We start from the raw sequence: 15,041 nt of genomic DNA, 5'->3' as shown, positions 1-15,041 counted from the left end.
GACAAGTGCCCTATCCACAGGCTCACCTATATCACCAAGTAGCTTCTGAAACCAAGCTACCTCACAAGATGCCATAGTAGCACCCATGTACTTTGCCTCTGTACTCGACAAGGCAACTGTTGGCTGCTTCTTACTGCTCTAACTCACAGCAGCACTCCCAAATGAGAACATAAAACCACTAGTAGATTTCCTGTCTACAACACTACCAGCACAATCAACAGCTATGTACCCATGTAGTTGTATCTCTATACCAGCCTCATAGAAAAGTCCATAATCAATTGTGGACTTTATGTACCTGAGAATCCATCTAGCCACATCCAAGTGTGGCTTCTTAGGGGCCTGCATAAACTGACTCATAAGTCCAACAGCATAACTCAAGTCTCTGGCCTAGTAATGGTCATGTAGATCAAGCTACCCACTATGTGCCTGTATGTAGTGGGGTCCTCCAAAAGCTCACCTGCATCTGTGGAAAGCTTTGTGTTATGCTCCAGTGGCATTGAAATAAGCTTACAGCCATACTTGGATAACATGTCTTTTCGATATTTCCCATTTGGTGATGGTTGTCCAACCCTCCAAGCATCATGCACAATAAGGCCGAGTTGATCAAATTTATCTCTTAGTATGTTTTGCAAGTTTTTAAGAAGGGTGGTGCGGTTCATTTGCTCCACGCGAATGACCAAATTAGAGGCCCTTTGAGCTCTTTCTTGATCCTCGTACATGAGAAGATGCATTTCTCTAGCAATGGTGGCAGAGAGAGAGAGGGGAGTCGTAACCATCGGGGGCCTTGTGGCATGGGTGAGCGAGAGAGATGAAGACGTGGAGATTCTAAATTTCTAAAAAGCAAATATTTATTAAGACGTAACTAATAAAATATTCAAGACTTCAAGCAGATCACGGAATACCTCGAACACTTTAAATACTCATGAGCCATGTGATCAAAGGTCACATGATTCAGGATAAAGGATGGGCACGTGGCATAATCTGGTGGTTTTGGTCCTGTCCAGGTGGAGAGATGAAAATGGTGGGCTGACGTGGAGAAAATCAACGGCGCGCTGAAGAGTTTGCTTTTCCACGTGGCCAAAAGGTCGTTCTGTTTGGGTATGTGAAGGTGTTCGATCTTCTGCGTTTCATCATCGCCAAGCTTCCATGGCGCTACTGTGGCAGGCTTCCCTGCCTTCTTCTCTCTCCATATCTTCTGCATTGTCTTCTTCTCCTCCCCGTCCCTTCACCCCCTTCCTAGCCGTTCCCTCCCTGTCTTGGCGCAATGGCCTTCTTCACCATGGCTCCCAACTGGCCCTCTCTCCCTCCTCCTCCCCCGTTACCTTCCCTTCTACTGGTCAGAAACTCATCCGAGCCAGCTCTGCATCCCCCACTATCGTTGAACATGAAGGTTTCCAGGTACGCTTCTGCAGAATCTAAATGTGTCCATGGTATTTTTTCTGTTTTTATAGGGTTTCTGAAGAAAACTATACCGTTGCGGTTAAAAATGTGCATCGCTGCTTTAATGTGCATCGTTACCGAGCGCCATGTGTTCATTGCTGCATTTCTAGGGTTTCACGGAGCTGGTATCAAGTTAGCATACGCGGGTTAAATGTGCATAGTCATGGATGAGTCATAACCGCGGTCAAATGTGCGTGATCATGGTTATTTGTGCATAAGCAGGGTTATATAGCCATAGCCGTTGATTGTGCATGACCATGATCAATAGGGTTATATGTGCATAAACCATAGTCGAATGCTCATAACCAAGATAACCAGGTCATAGTGTATAGCCATAATTTTTTGTGCATAATTATGATAACCAGGGTTATCTGTGCGTTACTGGGGTCAAATGGGCAACGGCCACTAAACATATGTAGTCAGTCATGCTATCATGTGTTAGCCTGGATTTTGAAAGAGGTCATGCAGCTAAGGTTTCATTGTTGTTGGGTACTAACTGCAAACGAACTGGTGATGCAACAGTCTGCACTTCATTTCTTGATTTTGCTTAAGATGCTGATTACTGAATTTTCTGCACTTTTAAATTTTATGTGCATAGCCTAGGGTTTAGTAGATTGAATTTTGATATACCCTTGCCATTTTGGCTGTAAAACCTCTCTAGGGCTCCGTTGTCGTTCATGTTTTCTTAGGGACTTGCCAGTGCAGACTTCAAAATTTACAAATTTTCCCTTTCGTGCAGGTTACAGCAGTTCCAACAAAGCCCATTGAAGGGCAGAAGACTGGAACTAGTGGTCTTCGCAAGAAGGTAAATGGTTACCAGGCCAAGAGCACTAGCTTCTGTGTTGGAAATTGCCACATAGGGGATTCACTGTATGTTTAATGCAGGTAAAAGTGTTCATGGAGCCCAACTACCTTGCTAATTGGATACAGGTGAAAGTTACTTAGATAATCCAATCCCTAACTTTTGAATGAAGAAGTTGGACACATACCAACATGACGTTTGCATTTTCTCTGAGCAGGCCTTATTCGATTCTTTGTCTTCAGAGGACTATAAGGGCGGTACATTGGTGTTGGGAGGCGATGGTCGATACTTCAATAAGGAGGCTTCACAGGTTTTGTAATCAGAATATCTGCAGGACTCCTATGCAACAGGTTGACAGTAACCATATGATTGTGCTAATAGGTTTCATGTCTTGCCAGATCATTATCAAAATTGCTGCAGGGAATGGTGTTGGAAAAGTCCTTGTGGGGAGGTAGTACTGTATGCTAAGTTTTTGAATTCGTGCTATCCTTGAGAAATACTCAAGGACACCTTGGGTTGATGAAATACTCTATATGATTTCAAAAAGATAGCAAACAAGGTTTATGAATTTTGTGCCAGGGATGGAATGATCTCAACTCCAGCAGTCTCTGCTATTATTCGTAAGCAGAAGGTACAAATGTTCTCAAGCAATCTTCTTTTGAATTAGCCAATATTGTTGTAGGCTTGTTTTCGAGCTAACCATTGATTTTTGCATGTAGGCCAATGGAGGCTTCATTATGAGTGCAAGCCACAATCCTGGAGGTCCAGAGAATGATTGGGGTATTAAGGTAAACTCTGATGGTGAATTTTAGAAGCTGAATTCTGGGTTTGTACACCAATGCGTCATGTGGGTTTGATGTAATTGGTTGCTTTGCTGGTTGCAGTTTAATTACAGTAGTGGTCAACCAGCACCTGAGTCCATCACTGACAAAATTTATGGTAACACTCTCTCTGTAAGTAAATTGATCCATTACCATATATGATGGCCTCGTACTCAAGTGTAGTGGTAACCATTTCCAGTCGTAAGTATGTAATTTCTAAGTTGGATAAGGTGAAAACACAGATCTCAGAGATCAAAACAGCACAAATCCCAGATGTTGATTTGACAAAGCTGGGTACAACAAAGTTTGGAAACTTTACTGTGGAGGTGGTCGATCCTGTCTCAGATTATCTTGAATTGCTTGAGGTACTTGAAGCAGCAGACACATAATTGTTTTTCTTTTGGTCTCTTTCTGTGTTTCTTAAATAGTGTTTTATAAAAGGTGCAATACTGTAACTTATGTAACCTGTGGCTGTAGAGCGTCTTTGATTTCAGCTTGCTCAGAAGCTTCTTGACACGCCCAGATTTCAGGTACACAATTACAATGTTTGCTTTACAATCTAAGAAGAGTCCATCATGACGCTAAAAAAGAAAAAGAAAAATGAGGTTGACATTATTTAATTTCTGCTTATTCTAATTATGTCACTAGGAGGGCAGGGCATGGGTGTGTCTGTGTGTATCCGCGTGTGTGCGTGTGTGTTTGCGTATGTAGCCACTTGCCGCATGCAGAAAGCTTTGTGAGTCTTCTTTTAGCCCTAAACACCATCTTGGAACATGCTGATGCAAAACACAATCAGAAGAGAGAGAGAAAGAGAGAGAGAGAGAGCTGAGTATTCAGTATATTCATAATGTACAAAAAGGTAGTACAAGTCCTACAGCCATAGGTATTCAGTATATTCATAATGTACAAAAAGGTAGTACAAGTCCTACAGCCATAGGCTGTCTGAAAAGGTATATTCATAATGTACAAAAAGGTAGTACAAGTCCTACAGCCATAGGCTGTCTGAAAAGGTAGAAATACCTCGTCTATGACCAAGTCCTTGGCTGGACTAAATGATCTAAAACGATGAGCCAAGTTGCCTTAAATAGGCCTTGGGAATCGCTAGTGGACGGGCTGACTGCTGGTCGGCCAGGTCCTCGACAAATATTCCTGGAAATGCTGCAGCCAACTGGTCATAATTCTGGTATATGCTGGACAACAGCCCTTCCAAGTCCTCCACCGGTCCTTCCCCTGCCATTAACAGCAACAAATGCTCCCAATCTAGTTCTAACCTAATTCTTTATCTTTTTACTCTTCAGGATTAGGCTGGGGATCGGCCGTGCACATGTCTTGCACATGACATCACTGTTTTGTGTGTGTAGGTTTGTTTTTTATTTTTATTATTATTTTGTGAGTGTGACCATTGTTTTTGTGTCACCAAGACAGTTCAGCCTTCTCCTAGATACTGATAGGTTTGATTCTTGAGATTAGTCCTGCATCGGAGTAGATTTTGGGTACAACAGCAGATATTTTTCTAAAGACGCAGGTCATCCAATCTAGACTTAAAGGTTCAAATATATATAATGGCATTAACGGCCATAGAAAGCCGAAACAAAGGAGGCATGCACTGCACCTTTAAGTTCCAAATTAGTGGCAGGGGCTGTCACATACGACACCACACACAAGCCTACTGATAGTACCTATGAATGGAGTGCAACACACGTCACATGCAGAGGCTTGTTGCTCACACATAAGAAAAGTAAAGCACAATTTTCCATTAAACAAGAAAGCTCCACTATTAATCATTTGAGTAAAGAACTTGGGCAACTTTTTTGTGATATACTTCTGAGTCAGGAGCCTTCATGGAAAGTTGAAGCTTCAACTAAAGATGGAGATGGGAAGCAGGATCACCAAAGAGGAAAGTTAGTTTACATAACATAAGTGGATGATGGAGTTTAAGATGTGGAAAACGGGGATGGGAAGAGTGACACACCGGCATAATATCTGGGCCAATGTTCAAGGCACCTAGCACTGGACGGCTGGTCGGGCACAGCACAGAGGCAGTTAGGCAGCAGATGAGTGGTCAGCAGCATTAACACGTGTGAACACCTTTTTGGAGCAAGTTGTGGAGCAGGCCGGCTGTGGTAAACTAGCTGACCAGGTCAGCTCCCCCTATACAAGGGGTACTTGTTTCCATCTCAGCTTTCTTGAAGCGTTTGGGCCTAAAGCGACTCTCTACAAGGCTGATCGTTGGAAAGGGATTTGCAGCTATGGGCTGTCACAAGAGTACCACATTTGCAGGCAGGTTGTTCCTGAGTGCAAACAGAGTATACCGTAAACAACAAGCTCACTGCCGAGCTTGACAGGCAGGATACGTGGATACACTATAGTCGGGCACTGTTGCTAGCTTAGTTTGAGAGCTGAGGGTTAGCCTAGGGAACCTGCAAATTTTTCTTATCCATGACCAGTGTGCTTGACTGCATACATAGGGTAGAGCCCCTAGGTTTAGAAGTGCACAAGGTCGGGTTTGGGGAAGATTTATTAGGGTTCTGTCATTGATCTGTGGTCTCTAGCTATCATCATGGATGTAACACAACTCACAGCTATGATGGTCCGCCATGCGGACCATCTTGTAGTTCTATCCAACTGCCTTGACAAGATGGACATGGCAGTGGGCACCCTGGTTATCTGCTGCTCCTGATTTGGCATTGGCTCAGGCTCATCATTCGCAGCAGGACAATTACTCCGAGCCTAACGTGGAGCAGTTAGCACCTGTCATATCGCTGGTAATGCTTGCGGACGATCTCCTCCATGAAGCTCTTCTCCTCCGGATTCCCTAGATTGTTCCCGCTCTCCTTCAACGGCGTGGGCTCATGGGACTTTTGGGTTACCGAGTGTAATTGAGACGCTCGTTTATCGGAGAACTTATTTATTAAACTTGATTAAGCACAGAATTAAAGACATTTAACCAAAAATTTTAGACACGCCACACTCAGGGTCGAAGATTGGTTTGAGTCCCCCTTAGGTATCTGTATTATCGAAAAGGAGTTTTGACTTGTACAAGATGCATGTGCCCAAGAGAGTCCTCGTCCTGTGTGCACCGGATTTTTCGAATACATCAAAAAATAGCATGTACACAAAACAAGCCGAGGATTTGGATGGCTACTAGCTATGAATCCCTTGACCACGTATATATATGCACCAATGCTTCTAGTTGGCCAATAGTATTGCTGTTAACCACCTATACTCGATTGCCATGTCACCATTGCACTCGTAGGTGTGTCACATTCTCCCCTACCTGCATTGTAGCTGTTCTCAGCTGCACGGTGTCCATTTAAAGTGTCCTTTCATAAAAGGAAAAGATCCAAGCGAAGCTCTTCCAAGATACGTAAGATCTTGGACATTGAGAGACCACTTTGCGTCGATTGCAAAGGCTCACCTTAGCTGCACAGTGTCCATTTAAAGTGCCTTTCCATAGAAGGAAAAGATCCAAGTAAAGCTCATCCAAGATACGTAAGATCTCGAACATTGAGAGACCACTTTGCGTCCATTGCAAAGAAACCTGTGGATGATCGCCTTCCACCAGATTGAGCACTTTCTGTTTGTCCAACCGTACATGAAAAAACACTGCAATCCATTGAGTATCTTCTAGTGGCCCACGAGAAGAACACTCCAGAGGATGGCGGAGCAAACTCTGCCACCTAAACTCTAGCCACTAATGCATCAGCTCAAATGGAGCATAGGAATTGCTTTCACAAGCTCCAATGCACCTTGAAGGAAGCTGAACCTAGAACAATACTCCTCAGAAACGCTGCATCAAATTTGTATCCATCAATACTTCGTGGCACTAGGATGTCTAAACCACCCATGTCTTGTGGAACATACTCCAAGTAATACATCCGTTGATACACTAAAGTCAAAACCCATGTTGTCACTACAGTCTCCAAGAAATCAGTGTACTGTGAAGATACACCAAGTGGTCTATCCTCCCAGGACGAAGACAAATCCGATGACATGTTCTCTTGAGGTGCCTCCATGACATCAGACACTAAAGATACTCCACCCAATGCAAACGGCAGGTGAGAAGAGTCCTCTTGAACAATCCCAAAAAATGAAGAGATTGCTACTGAAGCCAAAGATTCTCCACCCACTGAGTGTAAATGGCAACTTTGAAGATTCCCTCGAAGGTCTAGCTGAAAACTTCCTTTGTTCATACCTATGGCCTGATGCAATGAAACACCCTAGGTGTGTGCTCGGTCGACTCGCGAAATGAAAAAAGCTAAGACGCGCACACATGCATCTCCTTCACACACATCCTTCGGTTCTGAAGCAGCCTCCTCTTCGGACTTTTCCTCCGGTTCTGAAGAAGCCTCCACCCTCCTTGGATTGCACCTCTAAGGTCCTCAGACAATCCTTTGCAATGTGCTCATTGGAGTCGCATTAAAAGCACTGTCCAGCAACCATCTTGGTACGACGGCCTTCAGGGGTGAGGCGAGTCACCAAGGCTCCCCCACTTGCCTTGTCCTCATCATCCTTGGCCTTGGACTTGCTACCCTTGTCTTTGCTTTCTGTTGTCCCTATTGTACTTTGAACTGTCGTGCGCCTTGAGGGTTGTAGCAAGACAAACCGCATCTAAAAGGTCAAGGTGGCAATGTGCATGAACGTTTGCGTGCTATGGACTGGATGTGTTCCAAGTCTATTGCTTGGTGTAGCAGAGATTATGGATTGGATGAGTTCCAAGTTCATTGTTCAAGGTTTTTTGGATGTGATGTGTTCACCGTTTATTGTTGGGGGATGATGGGCGCAATGTTTTTCTGCAAACTCATAATTCTATACTTGGAGCTAAGTAGATTTCTTTGCTGTTCAGGGTGGCATTTTGTTTTGAGAAGTCGGTATGGTAGGTGCTCTTTTCGAGGTGTATCCGGTATATGCAGTATTGGAGTGTCCATTGTTGCATCTTCATCAACTTATCTTCTAGACTTCTTTAGACTTATGCACACTATGAGCTGCAGAGGGAGTGTTAGAATTTGTGCATCTCGTGTTGTGGGATCAGGTCCTTTTATTGGCATATTCGTATTTTCTCATGTCTGATCTAGCTGTGGGGATTTATGGGTTGTGGGCTGCAGCTCCTTGAGGGCAGTTGGCCAGCTACATACCTGCTGGCTGGTATTGCCATTGTAAAGCCTCATGCTACATTATAAAGATGTTTTATCTGAGCAGGCCAACAGCATGAAGGGCAAACCAACTAGCATGTTGGGGCTTATAAAAAGGCAAGGGCAGAATCAGCCTATTCATCTGACCCTTTGGGGCAGGTCAAGAGTCAGTCATCATTAGGTCATGTCATGTGCATACATGTAACATGAACATGGCTATTTTCCACGCTAATCCCTGATTAGGCAGTACGTAACAGCAGGTTAGGGCAATAGCAGCCTTAGGAAGAGGCAGGACCCTGTTAGACAACGTAGGGAGCAATCAGCCAACAGCAGATGCTCACATATGAAGGCACCTCAATTTCTACAGGGGACAGCAGTCATGAGCAGGCCGACAACATGAAGGGCAGACTGACCAGCATGTTGGGGCTTATAAAGAGGCAAGGCCAGAATCAGTCTTTTCTTATGACCCTTTGGGGCAGGTCAAGAGTCGGTCATTAGAAGAACTTTAGATTTCCTTTTTTGGAAGGCCAAAGTGATAAAGTTGCACAATGCGGAAGCAAAACATAGGAGAGAGGGAGAGAGGCACAGAGAGAAACATCAGGCGCATGAGTAGGCACACTTCTTGAAATTTTTCCGCTGAATCATCATGAGCAAGGAAAACGGCCTCACTCACACGACAACATCCATTTGACCCTTGCAAGTGAAATAAGCTCTTGCATGGGTGCACCATGCAAGACATCTCCACAATACTTGCACGCTACACATTTGGTGCTGGAGGTCCCATACTTGGGGACAAATATGGTGTCAACCCACACATTCAGGGTATGGTCATTTCTGTTACAGCGAGGCATTGTGGAATTTGAGGCTAGAAACATAGATTTATGGGATTAAAGGGGAAATTTGGAAAAGGAGAGGAAGTGGAAGAAAAGAGGAAGGAGAAGAAAAGGGGAGGAAGTGGAACAAGGGAAAAAAGGGAGAAAAAGGGAGGAAGTGGATGAAGGAGAAGAAGGGAGTAAGGAGAAGAGGAGGAGGAGAAGAAGAATGGTTAATAATAGAGGAAGGAGAAGCAAGGGTAGTCGGATGGAAGGCGACTGTCGACCTGGTGAGCAGGCGGCTAGCAGATCCTGGGCTAGCGAACATGTGGCAAGTGGCGAGCAGCGAGCAGAGGCGGATCAAAAACACTGGAAAAAAAAGAGAAAAATGGGACTTCATATTTGGGCGAAACGTCCTTTATGGAGAAGTTTCGAGGTTTTGTAGAAACGTTTCGCAGGTTTTGAAATTGGGAAACGCTTTTTGTTTGTGACTATGGACATAGATATTAAAAGGGCTGACATTGGGGCATGTTCATCCTGGGCTTTTTGCTTCTGGCGAACTTGGTGAAATCAAGCACCTTCAGCCCCTGACAAAGATGTTTGATCTGGCTCCATTAAGACAATTTTTATTTCAACAAGGTCTACTTGGCTCTTTGGGCGTCTTTTTGCTCTGTATCGCATGTTCATCTCTTTGTTTTATTGCATGTATCATTCCTTAAAGAGTGTGTTCTCATAGCTATGGGCATGTTTTCTGTGCTTCATGCATTTTTCTATATGTTGTGGCATCCATGGCATGCTTATTGCTTGTCTTGTTTTGTACTCACTAAACAATGAGTTTGACAACTACCTTCTTACTCTCCAATTGTGTAGATTCAAGTTTGATGCCATGCATGCTATCACTGGGGCTTATGCCAGGCCCATTTTTGTGGAGAGTTTGGGAGCCAAAGAGGTTAATATCAGATTTTCTTCCTTTGGTCTTTGACAGGTGTCTTGTATGTTGTTTGTAAAACTCTCAGTAGTCAAGCAATTGTAGTGACGGAATCTGTGATCTCGTTCAGGATTCAATTGTCAATGGAATACCTTTAGAAGATTTTGGAGGGGGTCATCCAGATCCAAACCTAACGTAGGGCTCTCAAGTGTATTTTAAGCCGCCTGTAAATCTTTTTGATTTTTTTTTTCGGCTTTCTTTCACATTTTTTGCTCTAAGTCCTACTTTGTGCATTAGGTATGCAGAAGAGCTTGTAGAGATGATGTATGGATCAGATGCCCCAGATTTTGGAGCAGCTAGTGATGGTGGGCCTAATTTTAAAAGCTTATTGACTCAACCTAACATGATTGTTTACAAGAAATCCACAATTTACTACCCTCAAGCAAATGGGCAAGTTGAGTTTTTTTTCTGTTTATGGATTCAAAGGTTTTTAAAAGTAATCCATGGTTATGCAGGTGATGGTGACCGAAACATGATTCTAGGAAACCATTTTTTTATCACACCATCAGACTCAGTAGCCATGATTGCAGCAAATGCTGAGGCAGCTATTCCTTACTTTGAGAGTGGACCAAAGGTAAGAACTACGTATGCACATTAAGTTTCTTGAAGATGATATGTCAGATGCGTAGTAGTACAAAGTGTCGTCCTCACAAGATACAAGGTTGTTTTTGCTGGATTTTTTTTGTTTGTTTTACTTTTTTCTTTTTCTCATTTAGGGCTTAGCAAGGTCTATGCCTACAAGCGCTGCACTTGACCGAGTGGCTGAGAAGCTGAACCTTCCCTTTTTTGAGGTTAATACTTCTTTAGTTCAAGCAAAATCTTATTTGATTTAATGAGATATCCTTGACCAATCCTTATTTGAGGTGCGCAGGTGCCCACTGGTTGGAAGTTTTTTGGTAACCTTATGGATTCTGGGAAGCTTTCTATTTGTGGGGAAGAGAGCTTTGGAACTGGGTCTGATCACATTCGAGAAAAGGATGGCATATGGTAATCCATGATCAAAGCAAGCAGTTTTGATTAGGATATAAATCTGTAGTGCTAATATTATGAGTTTAATAGTTAAATTGAAGCTCAATTTCTCTCTTTCCAGGGCTGTTCTTGCGTGGCTATCCATATTAGCTCATAGAAACAAGGATAAGAAAGTTGGAGAAACTTTGGTTTCAGTTGCTGATGTTGCTAAGGAGCACTGGAGAACCTATGGCCGGAACTTTTTCTCTCGATATGATTACGAGGCAAGTTGTATGGCTGCTGTATGACATTTCTACCACTTAGTTGGATCTCACTGCTCAAGTCTGCCTGAACTTAAATCTCCTTGCAGGAATGCGAATCAGCTGGAGCTAACAAGATGATCGAGCATTTACGATCTATTATCTCGAATAGCAAGAGCGGTGATATCTATGGTATGATCCTGCTGTCCCACCTACATAGCTGATTGTATGCTAAGGGTCTTTATAGACAGACCCCCCCACCATCAGATGGGTGGGTGTTGGACGAGAGAGATCCTCGTCCAGAGATGGACGAGGGAGATCCTCCACCATCAGACGGGTGGGTGTGTTTGGGTGAGATCTCCCCTTTTCACAGGTAGGGCTATGCATCTCAAGTAAATACACACCTTGCTACACCTCATTGACATGGCATCTATGCATGGTTTGGGAATATCAATTTATGCTGTTCTTCATAGTTCCAGCATGAAGAAAGCATGATCACTAACACAGTGCATTGGAGTGCTTTTCAGGAAACTACACTCTAAAGCTTGCAGATGATTTTACTTACACCGATCCGGTAAGTCTTTTTTCTTTTTGTTTATGAGAAAAGCATTTTTCGATCCTAACGCTATCTGAGATTTGTACTTTGGCTATGACTTCAGGTTGACGGGAGTGTGGCTGCCAAGCAAGGGATTCGCTTTGTTTTCACAGATGGTTCACGTATCATTTTTCGTCTGTCTGTATGTTCTCTCGATTGCCTCGATTTTTTGAACCTGAGTAGTCTTCAAACTTGGGAACATGGTTCAAGCCCCTTCTCACAGAAGCTTCCACGAATAAGGGTTTAGTTTCTGATGGGTCGTACTGATTGTTTTCTGTCTGGTTTGCAAGGGGACGGGGTCTGCTGGTGCAACCATCAGGGTATACGTGGAGCAGTATGAACCGGATGTTTCCAAGCATGATTTAGATGCACAGGTTGCATTGAAGCCTCTTATTGGTAAGCTTCTATAAGGGTTCAATGGGGGCATCATTATTAGTCTTGTAAATTTTTGGTTTGCAGGCATGCAACCCAGATACTGCATTCAAGCCTCATGGGCTATATTGGGTTGTCTCTATGCAGATGTTGCCCTGTCTTTGTCAAAGCTTCAAGAGTTCACGGGTCGCGAGAAGCCAACCGTTATCACTTAAGGAGAGCCTATAATTGCTCAGAATGTCGCATCAAGCAATGTGCTTTTGGTTGTCTTTTTTGTGTGGTGCGCAACTAGGCATTCTAAGGTGGACAGGATCTTGCAGCCCACCACCAGAGCGTTCACATCTTATGTAAAAGAGAATGCTGTGAGGTGTAGATGCCAACAGTTTTGTAAGATGCCAGCAGTATTCTCGTGTGTAACAAGACACTGTAAGCAAATATGAATAATGCCATGATTCTCTGCATTGCAAGGCAGCTTTACAGCACAACTGAGGGCAAAAGTTTGGTATGTTTCTAGCCCAGCCGCTATGTTAAGTTGCATAGGACTGATACGGCATAAACTGATGATTACTCTTCATCATTGGACTCGCTGTAAATCGATGATGAAATATAAGAGTAGAAAACAATGAAACACTTTTTTAACAAGCCTTTGTTTGTGCCTTGAAGCGAGTCTTATCTATCCCCTTTTCTCTCTCTCTTTCTGAGTTGTAAAGTACCTGAGTTGATAGTTCTAATAGTTTGTTTTGATACGATGGTTAATAAATTGATAGTTTATGTATTGGATATATGGCAATCCTAAGGTTAGGTGTCAATGCTTTAGCTTTTTCTGTGTGTGTGTGTTTTTTTTGGTAATGCTCAAGTAGTAAAGCTCTTGCAAGTCTTAAAGAGCTTAATGAAAAGAGTCTTAAGAATGACGTGCTTGCATCCAAATTATGAGAGGCTGTATAAAGATGGTTCGTGAAGGTTGCCAATAGCATTGATTTTTCCAAATCTCAGATTGTGAATCTCAAAAGCAAAGAAAAAAAGAAAGTGGAACACCAAGACTCTCTCTCTCTCTCTCTCTCTCTCTCTCTCTCTCTCGTCCACCCGAGTTCAAGTCTCACCCTTGGTTGTATATGCCCTCGTGTTGCATTCTACCGAGGTTAATACCTCTCTCTCTCTCTCTCTCTCTCTCTCACACACACACACACACACACACACACACACACATGCATATAAACCATACACACATTCATTGAGATTGTATGTTCTTGCCCTAATTTCAACCCTGTAGCTTGTGATCCTAATCCTAATCTTGTCCCCAATCCTAAACCTTCTTATGCACCTTTCAGCTCTTACCCTCATCTTATAACTTTCAACTGTAGTTCTAAGCTCTTGTTGCAGCATACAAAGGTGAGCCACATGCATAATAAGTGTGTGTAAACTTGGGCATGGGCATAGGTTATTAAATGTGAAAGGAGTCCAAAGTATATAAGAAATTTATGAGGCGTAAATTTCAATTAATCAATGTACTAAGAGCATTTCATTAATACACTTTCTAGGAGTGTCCATGGAACCTTGGCTATGTAGAAGCATACTTTTTTCTATCTTGTGCCCATTCAAGTTGCAATGGGAATCCCCCTCCTTGCATTGGTATTAGAGCACATGCGTTCTGCTTAAAAACTTAAAAAACATCTCAAAAATAAGAAAAATGAATTCTTGAGAATACCTTGTTATATCTAAAAATTTCTGGATGGTTTCTTTTCCAAACCCTAGATCTTCCAAGGAAATCTATGCCTTGTGGAAGCTTTGTGAGTGTCTTGAGCATTATGGGGTGTTTATTCAACATCTTAGCAATGGCAAGGAGGCAAGAAAAACACATCGAACATACGATACAAATTAGCAAGTTGATGGTGCGAATGACACGAATATGAGTTTGGCCGCTTGTTTTTCTTGTATGAAAAGCCCTAAGCATGGGAAGAGCTTCCATTAGGGTTTGAATCAGCGTGCTATTTGAAGGTATTAAAGGTTTCTTGATCAAGTTTTGAAGATTCTTCTGTATCACATGTAAAAACCCTAGCTATGGAAGACATTAGCAAGCATTGGGAAGCATTTGGAGTATTTGCCATGATATCTTGCCAAGATTTTTCTCTTCCTTGAATTGCCCCTCCGACGGTGCTCTCCAAATCAGGGTATTCTTTTCTCAATCAACAGAAAATCGCTTTCACTAATACTGTGAGTAGTGCTAATCATCTAAGGTTTTCATTTAAGTGTTGTTAAACCTCTATAAAGTATCGAATCAAATTTGCCTCTTGATTTGAGTGTTTAATTTGTTAATCCAAATTTGGGTATAAATCTGTATCAGCATTGTTTGGGACAATGGGATTTCTGAGCTTATATGCTTCGTGTACCTCATCTATCATACTCATAAATGAGTTGTACACGGGCAAGAAACTGGCCATTGATAAGGCTAAGACCTCCTTAAGAAGATTCAATGCATTATCATTTGGAAGGAACATGCATCATCATCATGTCAGGCTTTATGAACACATTGAGAATATGATCCATCTTTGCCCGACATTACGGGCTACATCAAAAAGATCTTCAGCATATTACTAATTTCTATTTTATTTTGAGTCAAGGGTTCTTTGTGCGTGTCGTCCCCCAAAATTTGAATCTTTTGGACCTTTTTGGGTTTATTATATAGCCTTAATAAAATCAAAGGCATAGGTGGCTTCCTAAACTAGCCAAGGCTAGCCCACCTATGATCACCTCTCTATCCTAAGTGAAATGTAATCGTAATTACATGTCTAGTATATGTCATGATTGACTAGCATTGTAAACCACCATGAGTAAGACCTCTACAAGCACTTGGATGGTCATCATAAATAGCTT

At 42.7% G+C, this 15,041-nt stretch overlaps 1 protein-coding gene across 1 annotated transcript; it reads left to right on the top strand.

The window, feature by feature from the left end:
• Positions 1 to 1,097: 1,097 nt before the first annotated feature.
• On the top strand, positions 1,098 to 12,829 carry PGM (phosphoglucomutase). Its single transcript, XM_086781015.1, has 22 exons — positions 1,098 to 1,398; positions 2,180 to 2,245; positions 2,326 to 2,370; positions 2,460 to 2,552; positions 2,641 to 2,693; positions 2,822 to 2,873; positions 2,962 to 3,030; positions 3,127 to 3,195; positions 3,306 to 3,428; positions 3,541 to 3,593; positions 9,878 to 9,956; positions 10,066 to 10,130; positions 10,233 to 10,300; positions 10,451 to 10,569; positions 10,712 to 10,786; positions 10,867 to 10,982; positions 11,086 to 11,227; positions 11,314 to 11,395; positions 11,731 to 11,777; positions 11,863 to 11,940; positions 12,089 to 12,194; positions 12,318 to 12,829. Exons 1-22 carry the CDS (start codon positions 1,147 to 1,149, stop codon positions 12,383 to 12,385), a joined length of 1,920 nt encoding a protein of 639 aa, XP_086637141.1. The 5' UTR covers positions 1,098 to 1,146; the 3' UTR covers positions 12,386 to 12,829.
• Positions 12,830 to 15,041: the final 2,212 nt, after the last annotated feature.

This window comes from Cibotium barometz, chromosome 42, assembly GCF_041138505.1.
Source record: "Cibotium barometz isolate CiBa-2024 chromosome 42, ASM4113850v1, whole genome shotgun sequence".
Classification (NCBI taxonomy): Eukaryota; Viridiplantae; Streptophyta; class Polypodiopsida; order Cyatheales; family Cibotiaceae; genus Cibotium; species Cibotium barometz.
This window is presented reverse-complemented; position numbering and strand designations above follow the sequence as displayed.